Source organism: Thunnus maccoyii, chromosome 18 (genome assembly GCF_910596095.1).
Source record: "Thunnus maccoyii chromosome 18, fThuMac1.1, whole genome shotgun sequence".
NCBI classification, from domain to species: domain Eukaryota; kingdom Metazoa; phylum Chordata; class Actinopteri; order Scombriformes; family Scombridae; genus Thunnus; species Thunnus maccoyii.
Window position 1 is genome coordinate 24,009,875 of NC_056550.1, and position 27,884 is coordinate 24,037,758.

A 27,884-nucleotide genomic window follows, 5' to 3' on the forward strand; every position below is an offset into this window, starting at 1 on the left:
TTATTTAACTAGCACTGTTCAAAAACAAGTTTACAAGGTGCCTCACAGACATAAAAACAGAAGATACAAATCTTATATATAAATAAATGAATAAAACATGACAAAACAAAAAGAAAGACTATAATTAAAAGCCTTTTTTATATAAATGAGTCTTTAAAAGAGGACACTGAAGTAGTTTGGAAGGTTATTCCACAGTTGTGAAGCCCCTTACGGCAAATGTCCTCCTACCCTCCGTCTCCAGCCGGGGCCCTCGGGGTCCCGAGAGCAACAGCTGGTCTGCAGATCCGAGAGAACGAGCAGGGGTGTAAAGGGGTGAGAAGGTCGACGGTGTAAGACGCCGCTCGGCGATTTAAAAACAAGCTGTAAAATTTTAAAATCAATCCTGAACACCGTGGGTCACCAGTGGGGGAAATGTGCTCATATTTTCTCGTATTTGTAAGAACCTTTAGCTGATGTATTTTGTACAAGCCGGAGGCGGTTGATTGATTTCTGGGGCAGCCCCGGCAAATAATGAGTTACAGTAAAATAGATGGACAGAGACAAAAGCATGAATGAGAGTTTGTGTGTCGCTGAATGAAAGAAACCAGAGAAAATCAGACTTAGAGCCCCCAGAACCAGGACCACCCACGACCCCCCAGGCAGGCAACAGCCAACAAGGTCAACAAGGTCAGTAAAAGTCTGTAAACACTTCACTTCACCTCCATATCTGTCTAATTCATATTATGTATGCTGTGTCTTTGTCTGTCCTGCACTGTGTAGCTATATATAGATTTTATTTATAGTTAACTGCACACACAGTATATACCCTGTTAATACGCACACATAGTTTATTTACACTCTATCTATATTTATATCTACACTGGTATTCACACCTCTATTTCTATTCTGCTTTTCTGCACACACGCAGCTTTTATCACGTCAATTGTTCATGTTTATTGCTTTTTCTGTTGAAATCTGAACCACATTGACTTCTTTCTATTTGCTACTCGGCCGATAAATCGGATCCTGATCGCTGAGCCCTGAAATAGATGCGGGTTTTATTTCGAAAACAGTGACCGGAGGTGTCGTCATGTGTATCATATGTAGCTTGACAGTGGTGTAAAGGCGATGCAGGGGACGTAAAGGCCGCCAGGGAAGGATACCGCCAGCCCGGAATAATGGTGAACAATTATTGGATAAAACCGATGTTGAAGAAAGTAAATACTTGCTCTGTGGACCGGACCGTGTGTGTTTGGAGTCAGCCGGCTCAGATATCCTCATCTCCGGTCACAGGACGACTTGCTAGCCCGCAGTCCTTCCCAAAACCACCGCTCCAAAATCACGGAGCTCATCTGCTGCTGCTTTTTTAATAGCGTTACGAAAGCCTGCCCGAGCAGACCTGACCCTGAGTGTGAATTTTTTTTTTTTTTTTTTTTTTGCTTTCATGAAAGTAACCTGCTTAGTCCTCCACTTGCGGATCTAGACCGCTAGGATCCAGCTAGCATCCCTCCGGAGCCGGATGGACGGAGGCGCGGCTGTCGCTCAGCATCCCTGCAGCCCGGGACGCGTCCGATCCTCCGCCGCCGCCGCCGCCTCTTCTGCCGCCGCCGCCGCCGCCGCCGCTGCTGCTGCTGCGCCGCAATGCTAACCAACGAGGAAGCGGCTTCAACATGACGAGCAACATTTTGTCTGCCAGCCTCTCATGGGGTCCAGGTGCCACACTGACATTAGTCTAGATGCCACATGTAACGATAATCCCGAGCTCGCAGCAGCATGTCTGTGGCTGGCCGCGTCTGCCTGCAGCCCTGCGGATGACACCGACACCGGCACCGGCGGTTCACAGCGAGCAGCAGCGGCGGCGCGGACTCACCGACGCCGGGTCGTGCTGAGAGACTTCACCTGCTAGCGGCGAGCTAGGCGGCTAACAGCACAACATAAAAACTCTGAATACACACCAACACCAATGGTATCCCACACGGTTTTAGTCGCAATAATCTTATTAAACGTGTATATAGGCGTCCAGTCTGTTTTTTACTTATTTGGCGGCGTCCTTTTAACCGTCTTGTTTGCTATGGCATTTTTAAATGGACCCAGGCTGCTGGACTGGGCGAGTTCACCTCCACATCTTCAGTTTAACAAATACGTCTTAACGGGATACCGGCCAATCTCCTCCGTGCAAGACTGCATCAGGAGCCTGTTTTACCTGCACAATGAACTCGGGAACATATACACTCACGGTGAGTGCAAATAAAAAAACAAAAAATAAAAGCAGCAAGGACTGCTAAGTGAGCAGGTGAGATCTCTGTAGCCTGTGTGTGTGACTTTGAGTCTTAACCCACATCAGTGCAGATACTGTAGTGAGCCTGCAGAAGCAGAGCCAAGCCTGTACTCCTGTACTCAGGGCTGCAAATGTGAAACATTCATGAAGCCACACAGGACACTAATCCTTCATTTCTGACCCACATGTGAGAGAGAAATTCACATATTTATTCGAAGAAGTTGTTTTAATGAAAGAAAATTTAAATGATAGGCTTGTTTTGAGTTATAAAACATACACCGGCGACAGAAAACACTAATAACTCAGATTTATTTGCATGAAATAGCTGCCAGTCCATTTAAGAGTCTTAATAATGTGTAATGTCTCTAATACACATTTATATTGGTGCAATATAACATAACAAAAAGACAAGATGAGGCAGCCAGATGGTGTCAGAACATACAGACATTAAAAAAAGTCCGGGGATCCCCAGGGGTCCTAGATGGGGTTCCTGGGGGTCCCCAGAAAAATGGGGAATATTTGAATATCACTTTTATTCCATTGACTAGAAGTTTGCCCAGTGAGAAAATGTATAAGAATGACTTTTCTGTTCACAGGTTTCACACTTTTCACTTAATCTATGAGTCTACAGTATAGACAAGTTATAGAATAACTAAATCTGATCAGACGGGGATTCCTGAGACCACATCTGATCAGATACAGGTCTGCGGCCTGATGGGTATCAGTTTTGGCTTCTGTGACACCAAAAAGGTCGAGAACCACTGGTTTACATTAAACTGGGAGGCTGAGTTTGACAAGTTGAAGTAGTGTTTGTGTTCAAGTCACTTTTAAAAGTTGCCCCAGTTTATGTTACTATCTAACATGGTGAAAGTGCCTTTTTCTTTTAAATAAATATACACTGTACATTATATATTTATATATAGAGCTATAAATAAAAAATCAATCAGTAGGGCCACAACTAACAATTCTATTCATTAACGATTAATTTGTTGATTATTCTCTTGATTAATCGATTAGTTGTTTGGTCCATAAAATGTCAGAAAATGGTGAAAAATGTCGATCACTGTTTTCCAAAGTCCAAGATGACGTCGACAACCCAAAGAAACCAGAAAATATTCACATTTGAGAAGCTGGAATAAAAAAATTTGGACATTTTTAGTTGGCAACTGATCAATTAATCAACTTATCGCTGCAGCTCTATCAATTAGTTGATTGACAGACAATTAATTGGCAACTATTTTGGTAATCGATTGATCTTTTAAGTCATTTTTCAAGCAAAAATGCTCAAAACTTCCTGCTTCCAGCTTCACAGTTTTTAGGATTTGTGTGATAATAAATTAAATTAATATATTTGGACAAAACGAGCTCGATAACTCATCAACCAAAATGATAGTCAGATTGATAGATAACTAATCAACAACTATTTTGATAATTAATTGGTCATTTTTAAAGCAAAAACTTTGGTTCCAGCTTCTCAAATATGTCAATTTGCTGTTTTTATTTGTCATATATGACAATGAAGTGAATATCTGAAGGTTTCTGATGATTAGTGAGACAAAACAAGCAAACTGAAGACATTGTCGACTGATCGATAAATGGAAAAAGTATCAGACAGATTAATTGATTATGAAAATAATCGTTTAAATTGAATCTCAGCCAACTAAAGAGTGAATTTCAACTTTTAATTCCATTAATTTTAAAAAGGCTTTGGTCCATATTTTGCCACGAACAAGCGAGATAACTTTAAAAGTTCTCGACTGAACGACGACATGACGGAGCGACTTCTTCATCTGGATCAGAATAAAACGGCGGTTACACAATCCGCCGTTCTTTTAATAGGCTTTTGGGGCCAAAAATTCATTGCAGTAATGTGTTAATCTGTGCAGCGGAGGTGAGACTGGTGTGTCAGCCTGTTAACAGTCTGTCTGATGTTACTGTGTTTTCAGACTGATATGATTAGACTGACAGTAGCATGACACACGCACACACACACACACACACACACAGTAACGCGTCTCCTCTCACTTACATACGTCAAAACGCGTCCCGGAGCTGTCGAGAGGACGACACGTCATCTGCGTTCATCGACTTCTGAGACTCTTGACGACTTCCACGAGTCTGAAGGTCGACGCTTCACGGCACTCAGAGCAGATTGCAGTAGTCATCATCAGTAAAGTCTTTATTACAGTCGAGCGGCTCGAAACGCGTCCTCACAGAGCTGCGACGATTAGTCGATTAACTGATTAGTCGATTGAAAGAAAATTCATCTGCAGCTGTTTTGATAATCAAAGATTTTTTAAGCAAATATGAGAAAGTTGCTGCTTTCAGCTTCTCAGATGTGACGATTTAGTGTTTTTTTTTGTCATACATGATAATAAACTTTGTATTTGGGTAATTGTTCAGACTATACCTGCGACGATTAGTCGATTAATCGATTAGTTACCAACTTTTAAATTAATCAACCAACTATTTTCACAATCTATTTATCATTTTCATTCATTTTTTTCAAAATAAAAGTCAAAATTCTCTGATTCCAGCTTCTCAAATGTGAATATTTTGTGGTTTCTTTAGTCCACAATGACAGTAAACTGAAAATCTTTGAGTTTTGGACTGTTGGTCGAGACAAAATAAGACATTTGAGGACGTCTCCTCGGACTTTAGGAAACAGTGAGCGACATTTTTCACCATTTTCGGACATTTTATGGACCAAAAAACTAATCGATTAAATCAATAAAACAGTCAACAGATTGATAATGAAAATAATGTTTAGTTGCAGATGTAACTGTTGACTCTGGGAAGTTATAACGAGCATTCACACTATTTTCTCACACTTTATATTCAAAACCATTAATTGATTAGTTGAGAAAATAATCAGCAGATGCATTGATAATGAAAAGCTGCAGCCCAGACGTCAGCGCCTGCATAAATAAAGAAGGCTGTGATGTTTAATCCAATAAACATTAGAAGAAAAGATGCTTGGAGTTTAAGTTTCATGAGCTGAGTTTCTTTTGCATATGAACTCAAATCTGCACTGACAGCTCACCAGGTTCATGCTGCGGGCCTTTAGAGGATGTCCTCTCCACTGTGTCCATCCCTGAGTGCAGCCGGTTGGCTCGGGACCCGTCGAGGGTGGGAGGGGGAGGGGGGAGGAGGAGGAGGAGCAGAGATAACACACTTAAAATAGATGTGTTAGATGGCATTGCCTGGTATCACCTGGCTGCCTTGACATTGGGAACGGTAGCGTAAGCAAAAAAAAAACATGGGGAAGGCGTAGATAAATAGGTAAATGATTGTAACAACCGTACACGGATCAAATTTCAAGGTCTAGATTCTGCTCACACAGCAGTCGATACCTCCCCCCCCCCCCTTTTTGCCAGATAGAGAAACTTCAACTGCAGCTATGTGGCCATTAGCAGCAGAGCCCTTGGCTGCATCAGAAGATAAGCCTAGTGGTAGCCTTGTCTTTCTCTCAGAGGGTAACACTGATAACTTCATGCCAGTTAAGTTTCCTCCCCTCTCTCTCTGCTCCACATTATTCCTGCTGCAAACACTCAGTAGAGTCTGAAGCCACTCGCAGCTACTCGCCTTTGTACAGCTTTAAAAAAAACTAAAAAAAAACGTCTGTGGGTTCGGAAAGTCCTGGGCTAGATAATCCATCACGATAAACATGACACCTTAATTTGGTTTTGTCAAAGTTTCGAGCTGATGGTTTTCATACCGGTGCGCTCATAACCTCAGGCTCTGTTTCCTGTCAGTCGCTGCAGAGGAAACATCCGACAGCAAATAATCGTTCAGAAGATGTTGCTTTACTAATATTATAGTCAAAAATATGTAATTACAGGCAGATTACACTGTAAAATGATTGCACAGAGATCTACAAGACACCAGTGATGGAAAATAACTAAGTACATTTACTGCACTTAAGGACAATTTTGAGGTACTTTACACTTCCACTCCACTACATTTCAGAGGGAAATATTGTACTTTCTACTCCACTACATTTATCTGACAGCTTTAGTTACTTTTCAGATGAAGATTTGACACAATGGATAATATAACAAGCTTTTAAAATACAACACATTGTTAAAGATGAAACCAGTGGTTTCCAACCTTTTTGGCTTTTGGTGTCTTGCAAAAAGCAGTGTGTAGTCGGGGTCACATTTCAGACGTCTATGAGTTGTTAACAGCTCCACCAAATAGTGATTTTTCCCTCTAAACTTCTCACATGATCCAATATTTCAGCAAAAATCAAAGATTAGAGAAAAAATCCCAAAAACTGAAACAGATTCAGAACTTCCTCTCCCGTTAATCATCACACGACCACCCTTTAGAGGGGCCCAACCCCTAGGTTGGAAACCGCTGGATAATATCTCAATCAGAGGGACCAAACCGCTACTTCTACTGCAATACTTTAACTACATTTTGCTGCTAATACTTGTAACGGAGTGTTTTTATATCACTGTATCGGTACTTTTACGTCTTCCACTCCTGCGTGAGCGTTAAAAGCCTCGACAGGAGCAACACATGAGCTTCATCTTTAATTACAGCTGTTAAAGCCTCCTCTAATAACCCGTTCTGTCTCTCTCTCTCTCTCTCTCTCTCTCTCTCTCTCTATCTACAGGCATCCCTTTGGTTTGCTTCCTGGTGCTGCTGCCTCTCAACATCCCCTGGTCTCAGATCAGCGTCACGTGGTTGGGCGTGGTGCACTTCCTGGCCTGCCTGTCGCCCCAGCTGGGCTCCGTGCTTTATCACCTCTTCATGAACCACGAGGGAGGGGAGCCCGTCTACCACACCCTCCTCAAACTCGACGTGTGTGGGATCTGCATGATCAACACGCTGGGTAGGTCTTCACTGTCGGATCGTTTTAGGTCGGACGTCGTTGTTTTACTGCCGCTCTGTTTACTTTGAGGGAGGAAGTTTTTCTCTATTGATTGTTAATTATTTACCACGGAGGTGCTTCGCTTGGAGGTGTACCAGTATTGATTTGTCAGAACAAATTTGACTACGGAGTACTTTGTGAAGTCAATTGACCAATACAAGACATGATCCAAGTTCTGAAATGATTATTGATCTTCCTATACTGCTTTATATTAGCCTATTATGACATAGAATGACAGGTGCATTATGTTGCATTTATTTATGTACCACAAACAAACAAACAATTCAGAACTTTATTGTAAAAATTCAGATTTTTAGTCTTTTTCTCATCACTTCTAACACTTTTTTTTATTTTGTATTTCTGTAGTCAAATGTTAATGTTGGTCAGTGAAGGCATCGTGTGTGTGCATGTTAGAAACACTGTGTATTTACTTTAATTAGTTTCACGTTTATGTGTGAAATAGATTATATCATATTAACCACCTCTAGCTCAGATTTAATATTATGTGGAATCTCATATATAAGTCTCAACATATTGATGGACTGAGAGCTCGAGGTGACAAACTTCCTGCTTTGTCTGAAAAACAGCCAAAAATCCAAATATTTTCAGTTATAAATGATATAAACCTGATTAAATCCACAAATCTTCACATTTGAGGGGCTGGAATCAGAAAATCGTGAGCATTTTTGCTTTAAAAATGATTTAAACGATGGATTAATTAACTCGTTTCATCATTTCAACTGTAAATGAATCTCATAAAACAGAAAAATGTTCAGTCTAAGTTAAGGCTCCTCTGCTAAAGTGCTCCATCTGTGAAATTAATACATATTTTCAGCGTTTTCCTTCATGCTGAGTTAAGTTCTATATTTCACCAAAGTATCTGGAAAGCTTCATTTCTTAATGAGCTCTCACATGACGCGAGTTGAGCGCCGCATTTAACGGCCAGTCAGGTGATTCTTACACATTAGCAGATCTGAAAGCAGCTGAAACAGCAGCATCAGTCAAGGTTCAAACAGTCTGACCTCTGACCTCTGAGCTCTGCAGCATGTGTCAGGCGTCGTCGCCGCTCCTCCTCTTTGTTGATGTCTCTGTGTTTTCTTCATCTCAGGGGCGCTGCCCATCGTCTACAGCACGCTACTGTGCTACCCGTTCATCCGCACCGTGGCCCTGTTAGTCTACATCCTGCTGTCCAGCCACGCCATCTACTGCGCCGTCACGGCACGGAGCAGCGTTCGCCGGCTGCGCTCCTTCGCCTGGCAGGCGCTGTTCCGCTTCTCCTTCTTCCTGCTGCGCTGGGTGGGCGTGGGCGGCGGCAGCCCCACGTCGCTACGCCACTTCCTCACCATGGACGCGCTGGCCGTGCTGGGCGGGGTCATCAACATCACACGCATCCCGGAGCGCTTTCGCCCGGGCCTCTTTGACTACTGGTGCAACAGCCACCAGATCATGCATGTACTGGTGGTGGGATCCATCCTCTACCTGCACTGGGGTGTACTGGACGACCTGCTGTGGATCAACAGCTACAACTGTCCCTCAGACTGACCCCCCCCTCCCGCCCCCCCCCCCCCACCAGCATCCCCCGACTCCCCCCCTCCTCCTCCTCCACTTCCCCTGCAAGGAGCACTGCTGGGACCTCATGGGGGAGGGGGGGGGGTGTCTGGAGAGGTAAGGGGAAGGAGGGGGGGACTGATGCTGCGAGGTGAGACGACGTGTCGTCCGTGCATGTGATCACCTCACGCGCTCAAACTCAGAATGTTCATATCTTCGTCCATCTCGGTACTTTGTGCAAACGCAGGCAAACGTATGTCAAGTAACACGCACAAGCATTTTGACTCTCTCAGACATGGACGCACAGGTGCACACACACACACACACACACAGTCAGACACACACAGAAATATTTTAATTTAATGACTCAGTATAGGACACTATAAAGTCTTAAGTAAAGGCTCCAGTAAAAGGTTAAAGTTTTAAAGCCTTTGCTTAATAATAGAAGTTTAACTTGAGCAATTAGTCGATGTGGTTGGTTAAGACAGTCTGTGGCTAAATGATATCACACGCTCGAGTCTCTCTCAGATGTCACCGTTGCTACCTATGCAGCACGTCCATATCTCAGCTCACGCACATCACACTCGCACGTCACGCCACCACCACCACACTCAGACACCGTCACACCTATATTTTTATACCACATGTACATACTTCAAGTGCTGCACAAAAGCACTCGTAGAGTCGTCCAATAGAAACGAACTGACTTGAGTTTTACCGGACTGGTTTTGTTTTGTTTTCTGTTTCCTTGTTTTTTTTTTTTTGTGCCACTGCCTCTTTTCTTTTACATGTGAACTGTCCTCACTGTCACATGATGTCGAAGAGATAAAGATGAGTGTGTGTGTGTGTGTGTGTGTGTGTGTGTGTGTGTGGTGAGGGAGGGGGGGAGGGTGAGGGAAAGGTGGGGGTTCATTCCTGAGCGCGCTAGCATGTTGGCAATGAGTTTACTTCCTGTTTGCGGCTTCGACCACACAGTGTTATCGGCTTAGTTTGCACCTGAACTCAGTGCCAATGAAATTCAGGCGTATTTAATCAGAAAAAAGGAAAAGTGCACACGTTTACAAAACTGTGCTGTTCGGTTATATTACGTTTGCCAAAAATTTTTTTTGCAATGTTCTAATTGTTTATGATGAGGTTTTTATAACTTTTAAAGTTAAGAGTGTTGTTTGCGGTTTAAACACTTTCCTGCACATTTGCTCCTCTGATGTGCATTTTAAAAAAATGGAAAAAAAACTTGTAGATGACATAAAGTTATGCTTATCTATTATGTTTTACACTGACACGCCCTCACGTGTACTTTAGATCTTGATGTACGTGTGCGGCAGCAGGATGCACTGAGAGTTTAAGGTGTTGCCACTTGACGTTTGCTGAGTTTTACAGTGTCATGAATAGTTCAAATGTTTTTACACTGGAAGTAAATTCAGGCAAACTACAGATATAGATGATATATGCACTATATATATATATATATTCTATTTATTATGTTTTTTTTTTAGAGTTGTTATTATTTACTGATACAGATTTGTGTTTCTGCCTGAACAGTTGTTGCTGTGCAGGATCACCGGCTCCACAGAGGTCAAAGAAAAGCTTTTGTTTCATTCAAACCGTGCATTATCCTGAGGATTAGCTCCTCATTTTCTCCCTACAAACTTTCCCCCCCCCCTCCTCAGTCGCACGTAGAAAGAGACCGGGGCCTCGATTCATTTCCACACATGTGGAAAACAGCCCTTTTCCTGAAGGTGTTATGTACGTTAATCTTCCTCGATGCTTGAACGGTTCTACTGTATTCGGATGTTTACGTGTAACGACGCTGGACCCTGGATTTTTGCTCATAAGGGTCGTTATTGCCACATTATTGAATGCACTGCTTTATTTGTTATTATTTAATGAAGCTGGCCCCAGGAATGAACCCCTCCGCCTCTCCCGCCATGTCAAAGTTCATGATTGTTTTTTTTTTTTTTGAGCTCCATTGTTTACCTCTGTGTGGTATTTCAGTTACTACTCTTGAGTAAAAGTTACTCTGTTCCTTCAGGGGTTTTTTTTTTTTATTATTTATTTTTTTTGCTCAAGACTACTGGCTGAAGCATGACTCCTTCTTCCCTCGAGGCAGACTTTACTTTCTTAATGACATTGCACTCGTTCCCCATGCCAACAGTCACAGCCGCCCACCGACTAGCTGCCAATCCCGTCAACCCCCCACCACCAACCCCCCCTCCTCACCTCCCTCCACTCCCCGACTTCATCTTGCCAAATTAGCAGCGTTTGAGGTGTAGCACATCCTCTGCTTCCTGTGCTGACACTGACTCATACGTGAAGAAGGATTTCCCACAGTCTCTTATCACGTACACTCGCCTCAGACTGCCTCCCCCCTCCCCTCCCCTCACCTCCTCACCCACCACCAACCCCCCCCTCTTGGTAAAGCGTCAGATATGCTGTATGTCTGCTAGTCTTGACACAGCGATTATTACCTACTATGACCGTGGTACAATGTAAAAGCTGAAACTAATGTATCCTTTTGGCCACTGAATGAAACAGAGAAAAAAAACACACACACGCATAAAAAAAACAACAAAAAAAAACAAAAAAATATGCATGAAAGTAGCTGTGAACAGAAACTGATGTCTCATAGTGTTTAGCTAAACGTTTGTTCATTGTAAGCATTCACAGGCTGATGTCACTCGCTCCTGGAAATGGTTTGACTGATTGTGGTGAGTTTAGGGAGGGGGGACGGGGGGACGGTGGGGGGGGTTGTCGAGGGGCCGCCACTAAAGGAAGATGACATTCAGATCAGATCTGAGGCAATACATCACTATCAAATAAACTGCACTGTTCATTGTTCTTAAAAAGGGCTTTGAATCAAAGTAAATTATTAAGCATATTTAAAGTCCATATAAATAATGTAAATACATGTATGTAGATTATATATACATACAGTTCAAACAATATACCCTGATTCTTTTTTTTTTTTTAATTTTTTTTTAATTTTTTGGAAAAACATACACAATAATGTTAAGGAACGAAAAACTAAGAGAGACATAGGATTTTTTTTTTTAAAAAAGGTTCGCCATATATAAGCTGCCACTCTCTTCCACAGCCAAAGCGAGACACGCGAGAGGGAAGCAGACAAGGCTCGAGACGCGGTGCTTCAGATTAATATCAGACGTTTTGTTTGCTTAGCTGTGTCTCCATATGTATGTGAACAACACGGAGAAAAAAACAACAAAAAAAACAAACAAAAAAAAAAAACATACTGAAGTTGGTTTCAGTGCTAATGTAGAGTTGTTTGACCTTTTTGTGACCCCTCCTCTCCCCCTCGCCCTCCTAACTTAAGAATGCTTTTGATCATTTAAATGTAACCACTTTTTAAGATAACGCGGGAAAGACATTTGCGACCAACGTGGGGGGGGAAATCTTGGCGGGCATGTGAATACCTCGTGACTACCACTGGTCTATCTATGCATATTCAGCCGGGAAAGGATATATATATATAAATATATATACACGCAACAGTGAGGTCGATTTGTGTTTGTCACAAAAAAAACCAACAAAAAAACAACAAACAACAGCTCTCTGATCCACTGTAACGGAGGGATTTCGCTCCAAACATCCTGGGTCTCCCCACTTCTCAGGGTGCCATAACAGTAGCTGTAACATCCGGAGGCCTGACCCCCCCCCCCCCCCCCTCTCTCTCTCTCTCTCTCTCTCTGCTGTCTGAAACATGGCTGGCGTGATTTGTCCGCCTACCTCCGCCCGCTCTCTCTCATCTTTGTCCCGGTGTCTCACTGGTTAGACAGAGCGGAGAGAGAGAAGGGAGGTGGAGATAAAAAAAAAAAACAAGACCATGTTACAGAAGTGGAACCTGGCCAGAAAAAAAAAATGGTCTCTTGTCCTTTTTTTTTGTCTGTATGTTAAATGAAGAAAAAAAAAGACTGATGTATGAAAAACATCACTAACAAAACAAAATTCAGTTTTTTTTTAATATAACACACAGGTGCCGGATAGCCTGTTAATGACCTGTTTATAATGGATTATCTGTCATAACTATTGTTATATACTGATTATTATGATTCCTGTTATTCTGTGGAAACTCATCCTAACCGATGACACTGGTCTATGTGTACAGATAACGAGACAAGCCCCCTTTTCCTTTAGGGAAATGAAGGGAGCTTTCTGGAGGGTCTGTCTGTTATCGTCTCCTCATATCTATCTATGTACAACCGTCGTCATGGCATTATTTTTAAAAAAAAAACACACACAAACGACAAAAGGAGTGAACGTGTGGCTCCCTCTAGTGGAGGTTCACGTGCACTGACGCAGGCATTACTGTAGCCATGCTGCAGCCAAATGAAACTAATTGACAGCGTGTTGCACTGTCAGCGCTGGTATGCAGTTATTCTCCAGGGTTGTTTATTTATATATATATATATATATATATATATATATATATATATATATATTTCCAGGCCATGTATGAACACATGTGTGTATGAGCTCTCTCTCTCCTGCAGAACCCATACAAGCTACTATGATTTACTTTCCTCTGTTGCACTGACCAGGGGGAGGGGGCAGGTGGGTTTTGCTGATTGCATCCCCCCCCCCCCTCACCCTCCCCTGGGGTGTCCTCATAACCCGAGTCTGTGTGCTTGCAAATTAATGTGCACGAGCACAGACACACAGTTTTGTTCCTGTGCTGTAGTTCACACACACACACACACACACACACGTCTGTCCAGCCCTGTGTAACAGACAGGCTCTCACACTCCTCAAGTCTCCAGCAACGATTGTGCAATAAACTGAAGTCTATATTTTTAAAACCGCTTATACGACGTCTCTTTCATCCGTGTTTCTTTTACTGAGATGTGTGTGTGTGTGTGTGTGTGTGTTTGTGCTTTTATCTTTGTGAGGAACAATTTGAGTTTTAAATCTAGAAAGTGAGACTTTTTAGTTGGGTTAAGAGTTTGGTTTAGGGTCAGAGAATTAGGTTAAAGGTTGGACGAGGAGCTACAGGAAGCAGTGTGTCAATGTGGGTCCTTATGTGTGTAGAAGTACATATATGTACAGTTCCTCAAGGAGTAAATTAGGGTCAGAGTTTGTTATTGTCTGTAAAAACTCAAACTGCTAAAAGCAAAATTTGGACTTTCAGGAAAGATGAAAGTAAAAACCTCACAAACTTATGAATTAAAACTATTTATCAAACTTATTTTGACTTAAAAATGCTCTTAAATATAAGAAAGCTCCAGAAATTGGTTAAAGGAAACGTTCAACATTTTTCAAGTGTGTCTTAAAACAATAGTCAGGAGCCTGAATGAACACTGAAACAGGTTTTGCTGGCTGTGATCATTCGTCCTGTTCATACTGGCTGTTAGAAGCAAATCTGCTTACAATACAAGTGACAAATCTACAGGCCTCATTTTGAGCCAAAATGTGTTTAAAAGTTGATGTGAAGCTTTTATGAGGCTTCAGCAGTCTGAGTTAGTCATATCAAGTGGATATCTGCCTTTTTATATTCAAATACTTTTTATTAATTTTTTCCTAAACAGAAAAACACACTTAAGGTTCCAGTTAGTTCACTTCCTAAGGTTCACATCATAACCTCGTTACAAAAACAGGAAACACAGGCAGATCATTTTACTCTTCATCATTGTGTATGCAATCAAAATAATCTAAGAATGGTTGCCAGACTTTAAAAAGTTTCTGGACAGATTCCTGAATTTAATATTTAAGCTTTTCGATTTTCAAATGAGCCGTCACCTCTCCAACCCATCGTTTATGTGAAAGGGGAGTAACAGATTTCCACTTGAGCAGGATGTGGCGTCTAGCTAACAGTGACGTAAAAGCCATAGAGTCAGACTGAGACAGCTTCAGTCCACTCTGAACCGCTCCAAACATTCCCTTTATAGGGTCGGGTCGTATATCTTTGCCACACATATAGGAGGAAGTCTCAAAAACGTTAGACCAAAAGGAGCTCAAGGCTAAAACACATGTATGAGTGTGATGGAGTCTGTGTAAGACTTTAAACTATAGTAAGCCATGCTTAACACAGATAGAGGTGAAATGTATTTTCTCAATTGAATGTTGCTGATCATCATCAGGAATCTCCCCACCAAAGTCTCTTTCCGATAAATCTTTCAAATGTGTAAATGTGTCTTTTTAGCATCAGATTCTTCCTCTTTGTGTTTCCCTGTTGAGCTGCGGTGGAAGTATAGTAACAAAAAGAGGGACTCTGGCACTAAAAAGACTGTAACGTTGAAAGATATCTACTTAATTTGACTCACTTGGACGACTGAAGCTTCATATTAGCTTCAGATAAACTTTTAAATACATTTTTTTCTCCCATCACTTCCATTATAAGTGCATCATGAAGGGATCTTCTAATGGTCAGTATGAACAGGAAGAATAATTACAGCAAGAAAAACATGTTTCAATGTTTATTTGGGCTCCTGACTGCTGTTTTAAGACACACTTAACAAAAATTGTGAACCTGTCCTTTAAGAGCAGATACTAGATGACTGCAGTATAGAAACAGAGCCGATCACACCTGTTTACTGTCTTTTTGGACTAAATATCATCGGTCACTATGAATAACACATCAGCTGAAGCATCAAGAATAGATTAGTTTTAGTTTATTATTTGTATTTGATATTTGATAGGATGTTACGTCACTTTCTTTTCTTCTTAGTTTTGACATTTATTCTTATTAATTTATTTGACAGGTACAATGTTCATTATCAACAGGGGAAAAAATAACTATAAATGAGCCAAAGTTAGTCGAAAAAGCTCATTTTCATTTGCTGTGCTGCTTTCAAACTAAGATGTTAAACAGGCAAAATGAAATTAGAATAAAATGATGCACACATCCACCAATCACACAATGTACCAACACAATATAGAGTACTTCAAATCTGGGATTTAATTCATCTGCAGTCACTTTCTAAGCATCTTTACTGTCCGTACTTGTCAGCGTGGATCTAAATTCTCCTTATTATGTGATTTCTGTCTCGCTGCAGAAGTTTGCTTCCAATTAAGCCAATTTCTTATTATTTCATCCCTATTTATATATTTATACATTATAAATATGTTCAATTGTCGTATTTGAATTTCAGGCTAATTATTCCTGGAGATTTAAAGATTTCACACAAATAAAATTAACTTTTATTTGTATATGTTCTTACAGAATGAAGGTGAAGGAGGTGAATCAATATCTCTGATTGGCTATTCCTTCTCTGTTCAGTCATGTGATCACTTAAGAGTTGCTTTTTAAAAGTTACTGTCACTTGATAAATGTGTCTTATTCCTCAAACTCAGCTAATAACTTTTTTTTAATCCTAATTTTGTTCTTTAGAGCATTTACAAGTGTAATACCAGGTTTAAATTTACAACAGGTGAAGTTAGGTGTATGTAATATAATAAGATCAGGGTTTAAGAAATAAATCAAATTGCTTTCAGGCAACCGTGAGCCAGTTTCTGCAGCGCTGTTTATCGGGGGTTTGTACAGTCGCAGTGAAAACTCAGTTCAGTATGTTGGTGTATTAAACAGTTTTAAGGTTGTATCTGAGGGCAGATGTCGTAGTTCCCATTAATACATGAAGGCTAACATGATTACAGCAGCTACGTTATCAATAAATGAGTCAAAAACAGGAACATATCTTCTGTTTTGTCAACACTATGAGACTAGTAACTGATATCTACTCTCAGTAAACAGCAGTCTGCTTCATTTAGGCAAAACAAGGGAGGGAAGTTCATTTGTATCAACCACAAAACAATTCAAAGTGCTTTACATAAAGCATAAAAGGCATCGAGACAATATAAAAGCAACACGAGGCAATAAAAAAAGACATTTAAATACAATTAAAAAGTGTTAAATTGGAAATAAAAAGAAGCTGAAATAGAATAAAAACAGGAGAATAACAGATAGAGTGCAGTGAAAGATATTAACCCTCAAATTTGGTTGAATTAAAAGCAGAAAAGTCTTCAGCTGTGATTGAAAAGAACTGAGTGTTGCAGCAGACTTGAAGTTTTCTGGGGGTTTGTACCAGATGTGTGGAGCATAAAAACTGATCTTCTACATGTTTAGTTTTGACTCAGGACAGGAAGCAGACCAGACAGGTCTAGATGGTTCATATTTTAGAGGATCAGAAAAATATTTTGGCCCCTAAACCACACAGACAGACAGACAGGAAGCAGACCTGGGAGGTCTAGATGGTTCATACTGTAGCAGCAGATAGGAAAGACAGGAAGCGTGATGATCTGAGAACTGGAGTGATGTGATCCACCTCCTTCGTCAGGTACAGTAGTCGAGTCTACTGAAGATAAATAAGATAAACTTTTTCCAAATCCTGCTGAGACATAAGTCCTTCAATTCTTCATATGTTCTTCAGGTGAAATTCAGGTCTGAGTCCACGACTACACCAACATTTCTGGCTTGATTTGTTGGTTTTTAACATAATCGATTGAAACTGATTGATGACTTTTAATAAATTTATGGTTGAAGCACTGAATTATTGACACAAATCAGGTCAGACATGCCAAATCATGTTATATACCGGTTTTATTCATCCGGTAAGTTTATAAGAGGTCACAAGGTCATATTTAAATGAGCCTTTATGAGATTTTATGTCATCCCTCAACCATTTTGATGCTCCAGCACTCCAGGAGAAAGCAACAGTGTCTTATATGTGTCTTAAAGGAAAAGTTCACAATTTTTCAAGTGTGTTTTAAAGCAGCAGTCAGGTGTCCACATGAGCTGTAATCATTCTTCCTGTTCATACCGGCTGTTCAAAGATCCCCTTCAAAGTTTTTCAAGTTTTCAATGTAAGTGATGGAGGCTGAAATCGACATTATTTTGTGACTTATATGAGGCCTCAGCAGGCTGAGTTAGTCATATCAGTGTTTCCTCAGGCAGTGTTTCCCTGCTGAGCTGCGGGGGAAGTGTAGTAACTTTGGCACTAAAGAGACTGTTGAGAGATATCTACTTGATTTGACTCATTTGGACGACTGAAGCTTCATATTAGCTTCAGATAAACTTTTAAATACATGTTTTGCACAGAAGGAGAACTGCCTCCATCACTTACATTGTAAGTTCATTATGAAGGGATCTTCTAATAGTCAGTATGAACAGGAGGAATGATTACAGCAATAAAAAACATGCTTCAATGTTCTTTTCACTCGTCCTTTAAGATTTAATTTAGAAGTGTTTAGACTCCTTTAAACCCTCAGGCAGACTGTTTCACACATTTTTGGGGCATAATTAACAAAGGTTGCCTTTTTTTATCTGACCTCAGGAACAGTTAAGAGGTTTGAGGATCTACAGGAGCAAGCAGGCGCATATATATCTTAATCATGTCAGACAGATAAGAGCCATTCAGTGATTTAAAAACCAATAAAAGAACAGACAGGTGTAAAGATTTTCCTCTCAGATATGAGGCTCCTCAGCCCTCAACTGTGTATCTCAGAAAGTCATTACTTGGGTATGAAACTACTGTGATGCTTTTAAAACCTTTTTACAAGCTCAGAAACTGTCCGATTACGAGGTGACACCTGAGCAACAGTGGCCTCCATCTGCTTTCATTCGCCGCCCGGGTCGACCGAACTAACATACGATCACAGTCTGAGTTTAGCATGTCAAGAGGAGACACCTCCCACTTCCACCTTCATTTGAAAACTCTCACTTCCTCCCCTGTCATTTTGTGATGTACTTAAGCTACCGTCTTCTCTTAAGTCCTCATTCTGGTGACTGGTGCACCGTTGAAACACCGTTGAGCTGAATCACCCCTGCACGACTCCCAGGTAGGCCCGAAAACATCTTATCTGCTATGCAAGTTCGCTGAAGATATAAGTCTATGTGTTATAAGTAAATTTAATATATATATGACTGTTATATGAGTTGAGCATCATTGTTCCACATGACCTGAGTTTCTCCTGTTTCAAGTTAGTGAATTGTTTCCTGCGTTGTAGCACAGGCGATGTTTTCCATCACAGCGGTAGAGGGGAAGATTATTGACATGCATTTAGGCTCCTGATAAAATTACAGCTCACTCTATAAAGGATTATTAAATTAGGTGCAGAGCAGGCAGAGAGGTCTTGTGATGCACATGCAGCAAAACTGTTATAGTCCTTCTGAGTCTGAGCTCAGGGGCGGCTGCAGATTTCAGGAAGTAGACTCTACAAATGGAGGTAAAGCAAAACATGTTCAGTGTTTCTGATTGTTTTTTAAATGGTTTGTGTTTAGATCATTTAGCAGCAGGTGTTGGTTGAACTTTAAACCATTTAAAGGGAGGTTTAACACAAATCTCATTACTCAGGTTTGATTGCTGGTTTCGGTAAAGGATGCATTCACTGTATTTATATGTTAACGTACGTGTTCGAGTACATATATAACTGTGGGAAAATCAGTGACAGCATGAGAGTGAGAAGGACAAATTTGGCATGAGAGAAAGGTTCGGTGGTTTTGTTGCTCACTCTGTAGGATGTGGTCTAACTGACGACTCCTATTCTTGTTTAAACTCGTAACGTGTGCAGCTTAATATTGTGATACGACACTGACGATGAATAACATTTTTTTTAAGCATCATCTTTATGCTGCTGATTTTGAACGTGCGCAGTTATTAAACTGACCAGCGAGATCTCAGTTTTAAAAGAGAGAGAAGAGGGGGAGTACCAGTCACAGACAGACTAGAGGAAGCTGTTGTGAAAGCCTTTGCTTCCCCTTTTTTTTTTTTTTCTGTGTCGTCTCTTTCAGCTGTGTCGTCAGCTTCTTCTCTGTATTTCCACATGAAATCTAAAAGCTTAAACATAAAGAGACAAAGGACAAATTAAATACCGGTTAGTCTTAGTTTATGCATTCAAATGAAGATATTTTGGTGTAAACTGACTTGCATGGAGGAGCAGATCTTTGCATCTCATTCAATCACTCACAGCCTTTCTGTACATGTAAACTTCTGCTTGTCCTCATATTGACGCTTGTTTTTTTTCCCCCCTCCTCAGTTCACCATGCTTAGGAAGGTTGTAAGGAGCAGTAAGTTCCGTCACGTCTTTGGTCAGGGTTTGAAAGCTGACCAATGCTACGATGACATCCGAATCTCCCAGATGACTTGGGACAGCAACTTCTGCTCCGTCAACCCCAAGTTTGTGGCCATGATCGTGGACGCAAGCGGCGGAGGAGCCTTCATGGTGCTGCCCCTGAGCAAGGTGCGTGTGCACAAAGTCATAAAAAAACAAACAAACCCGGTTGTATCATCACATACATACATTAAAAAAAATGCATGCTTCTGTGCCCTTCAACCTCTCATATGACCATTTTTAGATGTGTTGATTGTAACATTTCAAATGCAAGTTGACGTGACACGCACTCTTTGCACATTTGAATACTGGCAGTCACCATCACACGTTCATCTGAATAAGGAAGTTCGGTGCCGATTTCGAGTCTCTCTACACGTCACTCCCTCTGCTGTCGAGAAGTTTTCACCTTATTAGGAGTTTGTTGTCAGCTCAGTGAGGGCAGGATGTGGCCTCAACCCGTTCATTCTGCTTATGGAGTGCGTTAGGTGGCTTACAGCTTCTTTATTGCATTTTATGTGCCAGAAAAAAAAGTGGGAAATTACAAACCTTGTGGGCTAGTTAAAGGCCCGCATCTGAATTTCTTACAGTATGTGAACTCAATAAAGATCACCTGCATAGTCCCTCAGGCTTGTGAATTTAATATAAAGCATTAGCAGTGTATAACTCTCAAGGGAAAAGTGACAAGTGGGTGTTGAGAAACTTACTGTTACTGTTCAACTGGTGCTGTAGTTTCACTTTGTTTTAAGGACAAATAACTTGTTCAGTTCTTTACTTTGTGTTAATCAGAGTCTCTGTAGAGCCACATGTGATTGAAACAGCATGCTGGAACCAAAAAAAAAAAAGCTCAAAAGATTTTAGTGAGATTTTATTTTTTAATCAAATAGATGCAACCAAAAATTAATTGTCATGATGCCCTGCGTCAGGCATGATGATTACAGGGAGGGCGGTGCAAAAATGGGCCGTGCGAGGACCAGAGGAACCATGGGATTTCATCTTCCTGGCCCCGATCGGCTCTCTAACCCAGTTACGAGGCATTAGGAGTAATTGAAAGCATAGCTGTGGAATTTGTATCAGCTGACTATCAATTCCCTCCCTCCCATCTAGACTAGATCATCATGTTTTTAGGTTTTTTTTACCTTCTTCTATAGTTGTTTCTGTGCATTGTATGAATGAGTTTTGGTTTCTTCATCATCCTTCCTGATGTTTCTCTCTCTGCAGACGGGGCGTATCGACATGTCCTACCCTACTGTGTGCGGCCACACAGGCCCGGTCCTGGACATTGAGTTTTGTCCTCACAATGACAACATCATTGCCAGCGGCTCTGAGGACTGCAGTGTCATGGTAAGTTAGGCAAACATCCGTATGATCTTTCAAGCATTTCAGTTTTCACTGAAGCATGACATGAGATATATGTTTGTGCTGCGATAGATACAGTCAGTGTCTTAAAACGTCTTTCTTGGCGAATAGATTTGGGAGATCCCGGACGGCGGGCTGACCACGTCGCTCACAGATCCTGTTGTCAAACTGGAGGGTCACTCCAAACGTGTCGGCATCCTCTGCTGGCACCCTACAGCCCATAACGTGCTGATGAGTGCAGGTATTACATTAAAGTAAAGGACAGGTTCACAGTTTTTCAAGTCCTGTCCTAAAGCAATATTCAGATTTGCAAATGAACATTAAAGCATGTTCTTTCTTGCTGTAATCATTCCTCCTATTCATACTGACTGTTAGAAGATCCCTTCATAATGCACTTAAAATGTATGTGATGGGGGATAAAATCCACAGTCCTTCTGTGCATTTAAAAGTATATCTGAAGCTAATATGAAGCTTTAGCTGTTCAAATTAGTCAAATCAAGTAGATATCTTTCAACATTAAGGTCTTTTTAGTGCCTTTCACTGCAGCTGAGGAGGGATTTTTTTTACTAAAAAGACTGTAAATGTGGAGGAATTTCACTGTATTTGACTAACTCAGACTGCTGAAGCCTCATTTTAGCTTCAGATCAACTTTTAAATACATTTTTGTACAGAAGGAGGACTGTAGGTTTTGTCCTACATCACTTTCATTGAAAGCACATTACGAAGGGAGTATGAACAGTATGAACAGGAGGGACGATTACAGCAAAGCAGAACCTGTTTCGATGTTCATACGGGCAGCTGACTGTTGTTTTTGACAGACTCCTTTAAAACAGAGAAGCAGCTGTAACTGGTGCTGCATTCACATGACATGAGAAGAAGGCTCCTGTGCAGAAACGTATCTGGTGTTTAAGAGGAACCAAAGTGAGATGAGTGTGCGACATGTCACAGATGTTTTTGTTGAATGAGGCTAACACCTTCAGAACAGGAAGTTCTCACAGCCTCCACCCACCGTCTTCACTCTCAACACCGATCTGCTCCTGTTTCAGCATTAACAGGAGTCCAGTCTGTCTCGTGCAGTTCACGGAAGCTACAAGATTTCAATTAGAATATTTTTTGCCGATGTCCATATAAGGTTTATATGTTTGGAGCCATTCATTCGAACAACAGAATTATGGTTACAATCATATTATCATGATGCAATCCCACTGAAAGTCGCCCAGCTCTAATTGCTGCTCTAATCTTTAGTTTGGGCAGCAACTAACGATTATTTTCCATTATCGCTCAATCTGATAATTTCTCTCCATTAATCGATTAGTTGTTTGGTCCATAAAATGTCAGAAAATGGTGAAACATGTTGATCACTGTTTCCCAAAGCCCAAAGATATTCAGTTTACTGTCATAGAGGACTAAAAAAAACAGGAAATATTCACATCTGAGAGGCTGGAATCAGAGAATTTTCACTTTTTTTTTCTTAAAATTGACTCAAAACGATTAATAGATTATCAAAATAGTTGTGGATTAATTTAATAGTTGGCAGCTAATTGATTAATTGACTAATCGTTGCAGCTCTACAGTACAAACCTGTGATTTATGGATGTTCCAGCTTTTTATCCTGAATATTTGTTAAATTCCTCGTCTTAGTTTTATGTCGAGGTTTTTACAATGTGGAGGTCAAACAACGTGTCCACCACTGACATAACTTTTTAAATAAGATTTAATTTTGCTTATTTGTGGATGAAGTTTGAGTTTCTAATATATATATGCAGCTTTTTCTCTCTTCTGTGTAGTTATGACAGCGACTGTATCACTTCATGTTCTCAGAAAAAAAAAACCACTGAAACTCTGAAATGTGAAAGTTTTCATTCACATCTGAGCTTTTCAAATAGAAAATAAGGTTGACTTTAACTGTAATACTTGAAAAAACATTTGATTTTGACTTAGATTAAATGCTTTATAATGACTCCACACATTAAAGCTCTTTACCCGTCTTTGCGTTGACCACCATCGTCTCTGTGCCCCCCTGCAGGCTGTGATAACGTTCTGATCCTGTGGAACGTGGCCCGCGGCGAGGCGGTGGTGAGGATGGACACCGTGCACACCGATCTTATCTACAGCGCCTGCTGGAACAGGGACGGCTCCCAGATTCTCACCGCCTGCAAGGACAAGACCTTGCGGGTGCTGGACCCTCGCAAGGGCACCGTACTCCTCGTAGGTTTCCTTATTTTACTCTTTTTTTCTCTTTAATGCAGCACCAATGTCACTGCAGCTGCACCAGTACGAGTGGCATTTATCTACCACAGGTTGTAGTTATATCACAGTTTTAGGTTTTTATAATGTTGGAGCAAGTAGATTTAATTTATGTAAAAAGACAAACAAGAAAATAACATACACAAAGAAGCACAGTAGAGGTATGATAATGAATTATAATGTTTAGTCTCTATTTTTAATTTATTTGTTGGTCTTTTTGCTTCTGAATGCAGGAATTTGGTTTAATTTCAGTGCAAAACTTCACACGTTTCATGCATTTCTGAGCATGTATTTGTATAATTTTACACAAAATGTTTAATTATAATAATAACAAGAAGGAGAAGAGAAAAAATGACTTTTGACATTATTAGTATTAAATAATTTGAATATTTAACATGTAAAATGCAATAATATTATGTTATTTTTCTATTATAATGAGTAATCCGAGGCCCTGTGTTCAGAGCACATAATGAATAAAGTATAGTATCTTTTAAAGTATCTGAAAATCCATATCTGTGTGTTGAAAGATCCCCTCCAGACGTGTTAAATATTAATTTTATATAAAATTATTCTACATGGAAATACCTCAAAAGGTCTCTGTGATGTCACAAACCATGCTCGTAGGCCTTCTCCTTAATCTCACACTTTTTGATCGAGCACAGAGAAACTTTCACTCTTCAGCAGATGAATGAGTGAGAACAAACTCTATTTTAAGTTCTTTAAGTTTGTAACGCCTCCATCTCTGCTCCGCCTGAACCCCCCCCCCCCCCCCCCCCCCCTACAGGAGAAGGAAAAGCCTCACGAGGGCTCCAGACCCATCAGGGCGGTGTTCGTGTCCGACGGGAAGATCCTCAGTACCGGCTTCAGTCGCATGAGTGAGAGGCAGGTGGCGCTATGGGACCCGGTGAGTGTTCACGATCCTACGTGTTCAAGTTTATCAGCACTGTGGATTTTAGCCTCCATCACTTACATTGAAAGCACATTTGTAGTAATTATATGCACATCATACAGGTGCAAGGCTATCAATGATAACGCCTGCACACTTACTCCACGCCACTAAAGTTTAATAATGACAACGTTTCAATCCTACTTGGATCTTCGTCAAGTCAGAATCTTTAAAAAGTGGAAATATTTATTACATCATGCACACAAATATGCTGACAAGCTCTATGATGGCAGGTGGTGGAGTTAAACATCCGAACCGCCCAGGATAATAAACATCCAAAAACAAGTAACAATTCAATAAAATACATAGAGAGAAGCAGCAATACAAAAGCCATACTTCAAAATATTAAACATACATCTTATATGTAAACATTATATCAGATTCCTCATCCCATATATCAGAATCTACATCATTTACATTCAAATATATATTGAATTAAGTTAGAAGAAAGAGAGAAAAAACCTCTTAAACTTAAATTCTTGTACAAAAGTTGGGTTTTAACACCCTTCTATAAAAAGTTAATTAGATCAAATAACAATAAGGAAAATCACACACCTGCTGAGTTTATAAAATTTAACATTTATAAATAATATTTTATAATATATACATTCTTACATTTGAAATGTTGTTAATTTGTCTCTATTTACTTTATTTACAACACTGCTGTTTCACAACTGCCATCTTACAGCACTAATGTATCAATCATGAAGCTCAGTTAAATAAATCCATGACTTACCAGCAGCCTTTTACAATATATTATAATTTTGGACATTTTGTACCTTTATGAGGTTGAGATAAAGGACAAATAGCACGTAAAGAGGAAGATCTGTGGTTTATGTTTGACATCTTAACCTCTAAACTACAGGCGTCTTGTTTATACAGTATATCACATTGAATTTGGTGAAATGTTTAACTGAGTGTATCTGAATCTCTTCTAACAGAAGAACTTCGGGGAGCCTCTGACCCTGCAGGAACTGGACACCAGCAGCGGCGTCCTTCTGCCATTTTTTGACCCAGACACAGGCGTCGTCTACCTCTGCGGGAAGGTTAGATTTAGTTTGTCGAAACAGCTTTCCGTCCCAACACGGACGCACAGACAAGTGTAGCTGACTTTGTTTGTCACGATCTCTCCGTCACAGGGGGACAGCAGTATCCGTTACTTCGAGGTGACAGATGAAGCTCCGTATGTCCACTACCTGTCCATGTACAGCAGCAAGGAGAGCCAGAAGGGGATGGGTTACATGCCCAAGAGAGGTCTGGAGGTCAACAAATGTGAAATCGCCAGGTAGTGACGTTTATAGTTTTATGAAAGCTGGTTTCTATTATGTCTGTCATTCTGAATCCTTTAAAAATAAACGTATATTTCTACCTTCAGATTCTACAAACTCCATGAGAGGAAATGTGAGCCCATAGTCATGACGGTGCCACGCAAGGTAAAGCTTTAACAAACTTTTATCAGAGTTTGTGGAATAAAAGGTTCTTTTGTTTTTTTTTTTGCATTCCTGTCATCAACTCGCTCTTTCCTCCTCTTCCCGTCCGCAGTCGGATCTGTTCCAGGAGGATCTGTACCCAGACACCATCGGCCCCGAGCCTTCGGTCGAAGCTGACGAGTGGTTCGCTGGAAAAGACGCCCAGCCCATCCTGATCTCTCTAAAAGACGGGTTCGTAGCGACCACCAAAGCCAAGGAGTTCAAAGTTCACAAGAGTCTCCTGAAGACCACGTCTGCTTCTGCGGGGAGTCAACAGGACAACAGCGGGGTGAGACATCTATAATCTATAATCTATAATCTATAATATCATGTTGCATTCACGGTTTAAACTTTTCTAAAACTGTATGAGCTGCAGTCGAACATTTACTCAAGTTCTGTAATTAAGAACAACTTCCTGTGCTGCTTTCTACTTCACTAAATTTAAAAGACGTTATATTTAATTCACAGCTTTAATTCTTAGTTACTTTCTATAATAAGATTTTTCATGCAAAGATCAACATAATTTCAATTTAAACATAAAAAATGCATTGTTATAGATAAAAGTTTATAAAGCAGTTAAAATACAGCAGTAAAATGCTACTTACACATTAAAGCATCAGTAATAATGATTAAATAAAAAAATATATAACAATAAAAACACTTTTCCTGTGTTATAGGTGCTTTTGATACTTCAAAGGACCAGTGTATGTTTTTATTAGTGTATAATCCCATGAAAACAAGAACCATTGTGTTGTCATTACATTAGAATGAGCCCTTTATATCTACATAGGAAGTCCGCCATGTTGCACCGCCATGTTTCTACAGTAGCCCAGAACAGACAAAGCTCTAGAGACGGAGGCCTTTCGCCTTTTTTGCAAGTTTTGCGGCCAGTGAAGCTTCTCCTACACGCTCAGAAGGGAGGGGTGTTCAGTTGGTTGCAATCTGTAATCTCACCACTAGATGTCACTAAATCCTTCACACTGATCCTCTAAGTGCATGTTGAAGATAAAACTTCTGCACTTTTTCTTAAAATTGAGATTAAAAATGCCTTTTTAACCCTTTTAGAGCACATCAGCGGTCATATTGTGCACCTATTTAACAATATATGCAAAAAAAAAACCCCACAAAAAATCAATATCTTTGTATTCTTATGAAATACAAAATCCAATCATGTTTTCTGCCTGTATGACGTGTGTTTACATAAGCTTGAACCACCCACTCTCAACCAATAATATCATGACATCCACCCATCAATAAATCTTCAGCTTTTAGCAGCACAGAGCTGAGATTCATCATGACGCGCCCACTTTCCAACGTTCAAATCAAAATCCTCTCAACGTTTTGTCTCGCCTGCCTGTTCGGTCATTTTTACTGAACTTTAAGTACAAATTGAATGCAAAACTTACACCTGTGAAGTATTTTTACAAGCAAATCTTGAATCATCTGAATCTGAACTTTTTTGGTTTATTTCTTCTTTAGATTCCATCATTTTTATTGCTCAAGAAAATCCTCTCACAAGTTTATTATTGGCTTGAAAATTAGTTCTGCAACTGCTATTAAGATCACAAATATTAAGTATGAACCATTTCTGCTGCACATGATATACTCATCATAACTCTGTCTCTTTCTCTCTCTGCGTGTGTTTCAGGAGGTTCAGTCCTTGAGGAAGGAGGTGAAGGATCTCAAAGAGGCGATAGAGGAGCTGACCAAGCGTGTGAGCGAGCTGGAGAGCAAGCATTAAACTACAGAAGTGTGACAGAAACTAATTTTTCAAAGAAATAAATCAAGAGCAGAAGTCCAAAAAAAAGAGAAACTGGGAAAGAAGCAAAGAGACACGGTTTCATTGATTCTTGATGCAACATTGTAGTTGTGACATTCATGCAAATAAAGATTTGAATTTGAGAGGGAGAGGGCTGCGTATTGTAACTGTATAGTGAGACAAAGGGAGAGATCAAAACAACTGGTGTTATGAAGAACTTTTTTTTTTTTTTGGCTTGAATTTGTTTATTTGGTTTGTCTGATCAAGTTTAAAATTTCCTATTTTAATATATGCTATAGTTTGAAATAAAGTCTTCTGTATTTTCAGAACACATTTTTTGGACTTTTTTTTTTATTATTTATTTT

At 40.3% G+C, this 27,884-nt stretch overlaps 2 protein-coding genes across 4 annotated transcripts; both read left to right on the forward strand.

Annotated features, from left to right (window-relative positions):
- The first annotated feature begins 149 nt into the window (after nt 1–149).
- On the forward strand, nt 150–8,687 carry paqr4a (progestin and adipoQ receptor family member IVa). Its single transcript, XM_042392153.1, has 3 exons — nt 150–2,216; nt 6,879–7,097; nt 8,245–8,687. The coding sequence occupies exons 1-3, from the start codon at nt 1,943–1,945 to the stop codon at nt 8,676–8,678; spliced, it is 927 nt and encodes a 308-aa protein (XP_042248087.1). The 5' UTR covers nt 150–1,942; the 3' UTR covers nt 8,679–8,687.
- On the forward strand, nt 7,030–27,852 carry coro1a (coronin, actin binding protein, 1A). 3 transcript variants are annotated; one of them, XM_042392151.1, is made up of 12 exons: nt 7,081–7,097; nt 18,403–18,470; nt 19,668–19,871; nt 20,961–21,083; nt 21,210–21,339; nt 23,125–23,306; nt 24,130–24,249; nt 25,233–25,337; nt 25,431–25,576; nt 25,667–25,724; nt 25,834–26,049; nt 27,409–27,852. In XM_042392151.1, exons 3-12 carry the CDS (start codon nt 19,674–19,676, stop codon nt 27,499–27,501), a joined length of 1,371 nt encoding a protein of 456 aa, XP_042248085.1. In that variant the 5' UTR covers nt 7,081–7,097; nt 18,403–18,470; nt 19,668–19,673; the 3' UTR covers nt 27,502–27,852. The 3 variants fall into 3 exon arrangements, with proteins under 3 accessions (XP_042248086.1, XP_042248085.1, XP_042248083.1); XM_042392152.1 differs by lacking the exon at nt 18,403–18,470 and having other exon boundaries at nt 7,030–7,097; XM_042392149.1 differs by lacking the exon at nt 7,081–7,097 and having other exon boundaries at nt 17,812–18,470.
- The last annotated feature ends 32 nt before the right edge of the window (nt 27,853–27,884 follow it).

Excerpts from the sequence above, each read along its gene's own strand:
- coro1a (XM_042392152.1), top strand. The coding sequence starts at position 19,674 with ATGCTTAGGAAGGTTGTAAGGAGCAGTAAGTTCCGTCACGTCTTTGGT. Across the intron at positions 24,250-25,232 it reads AGGTGGCGCTATGGGACCCG|AAGAACTTCGGGGAGCCTCT; the intron begins GTGAGTGTTCAC and ends CTCTTCTAACAG. Across the intron at positions 25,338-25,430 it reads TCGTCTACCTCTGCGGGAAG|GGGGACAGCAGTATCCGTTA; the intron begins GTTAGATTTAGT and ends TCTCCGTCACAG.
- paqr4a (XM_042392153.1), top strand. The coding sequence starts at position 1,943 with ATGGTATCCCACACGGTTTTAGTCGCAATAATCTTATTAAACGTGTAT. Across the intron at positions 2,217-6,878 it reads CGGGAACATATACACTCACG|GCATCCCTTTGGTTTGCTTC; the intron begins GTGAGTGCAAAT and ends CTCTATCTACAG. Across the intron at positions 7,098-8,244 it reads CTGCATGATCAACACGCTGG|GGGCGCTGCCCATCGTCTAC; the intron begins GTAGGTCTTCAC and ends TCTTCATCTCAG.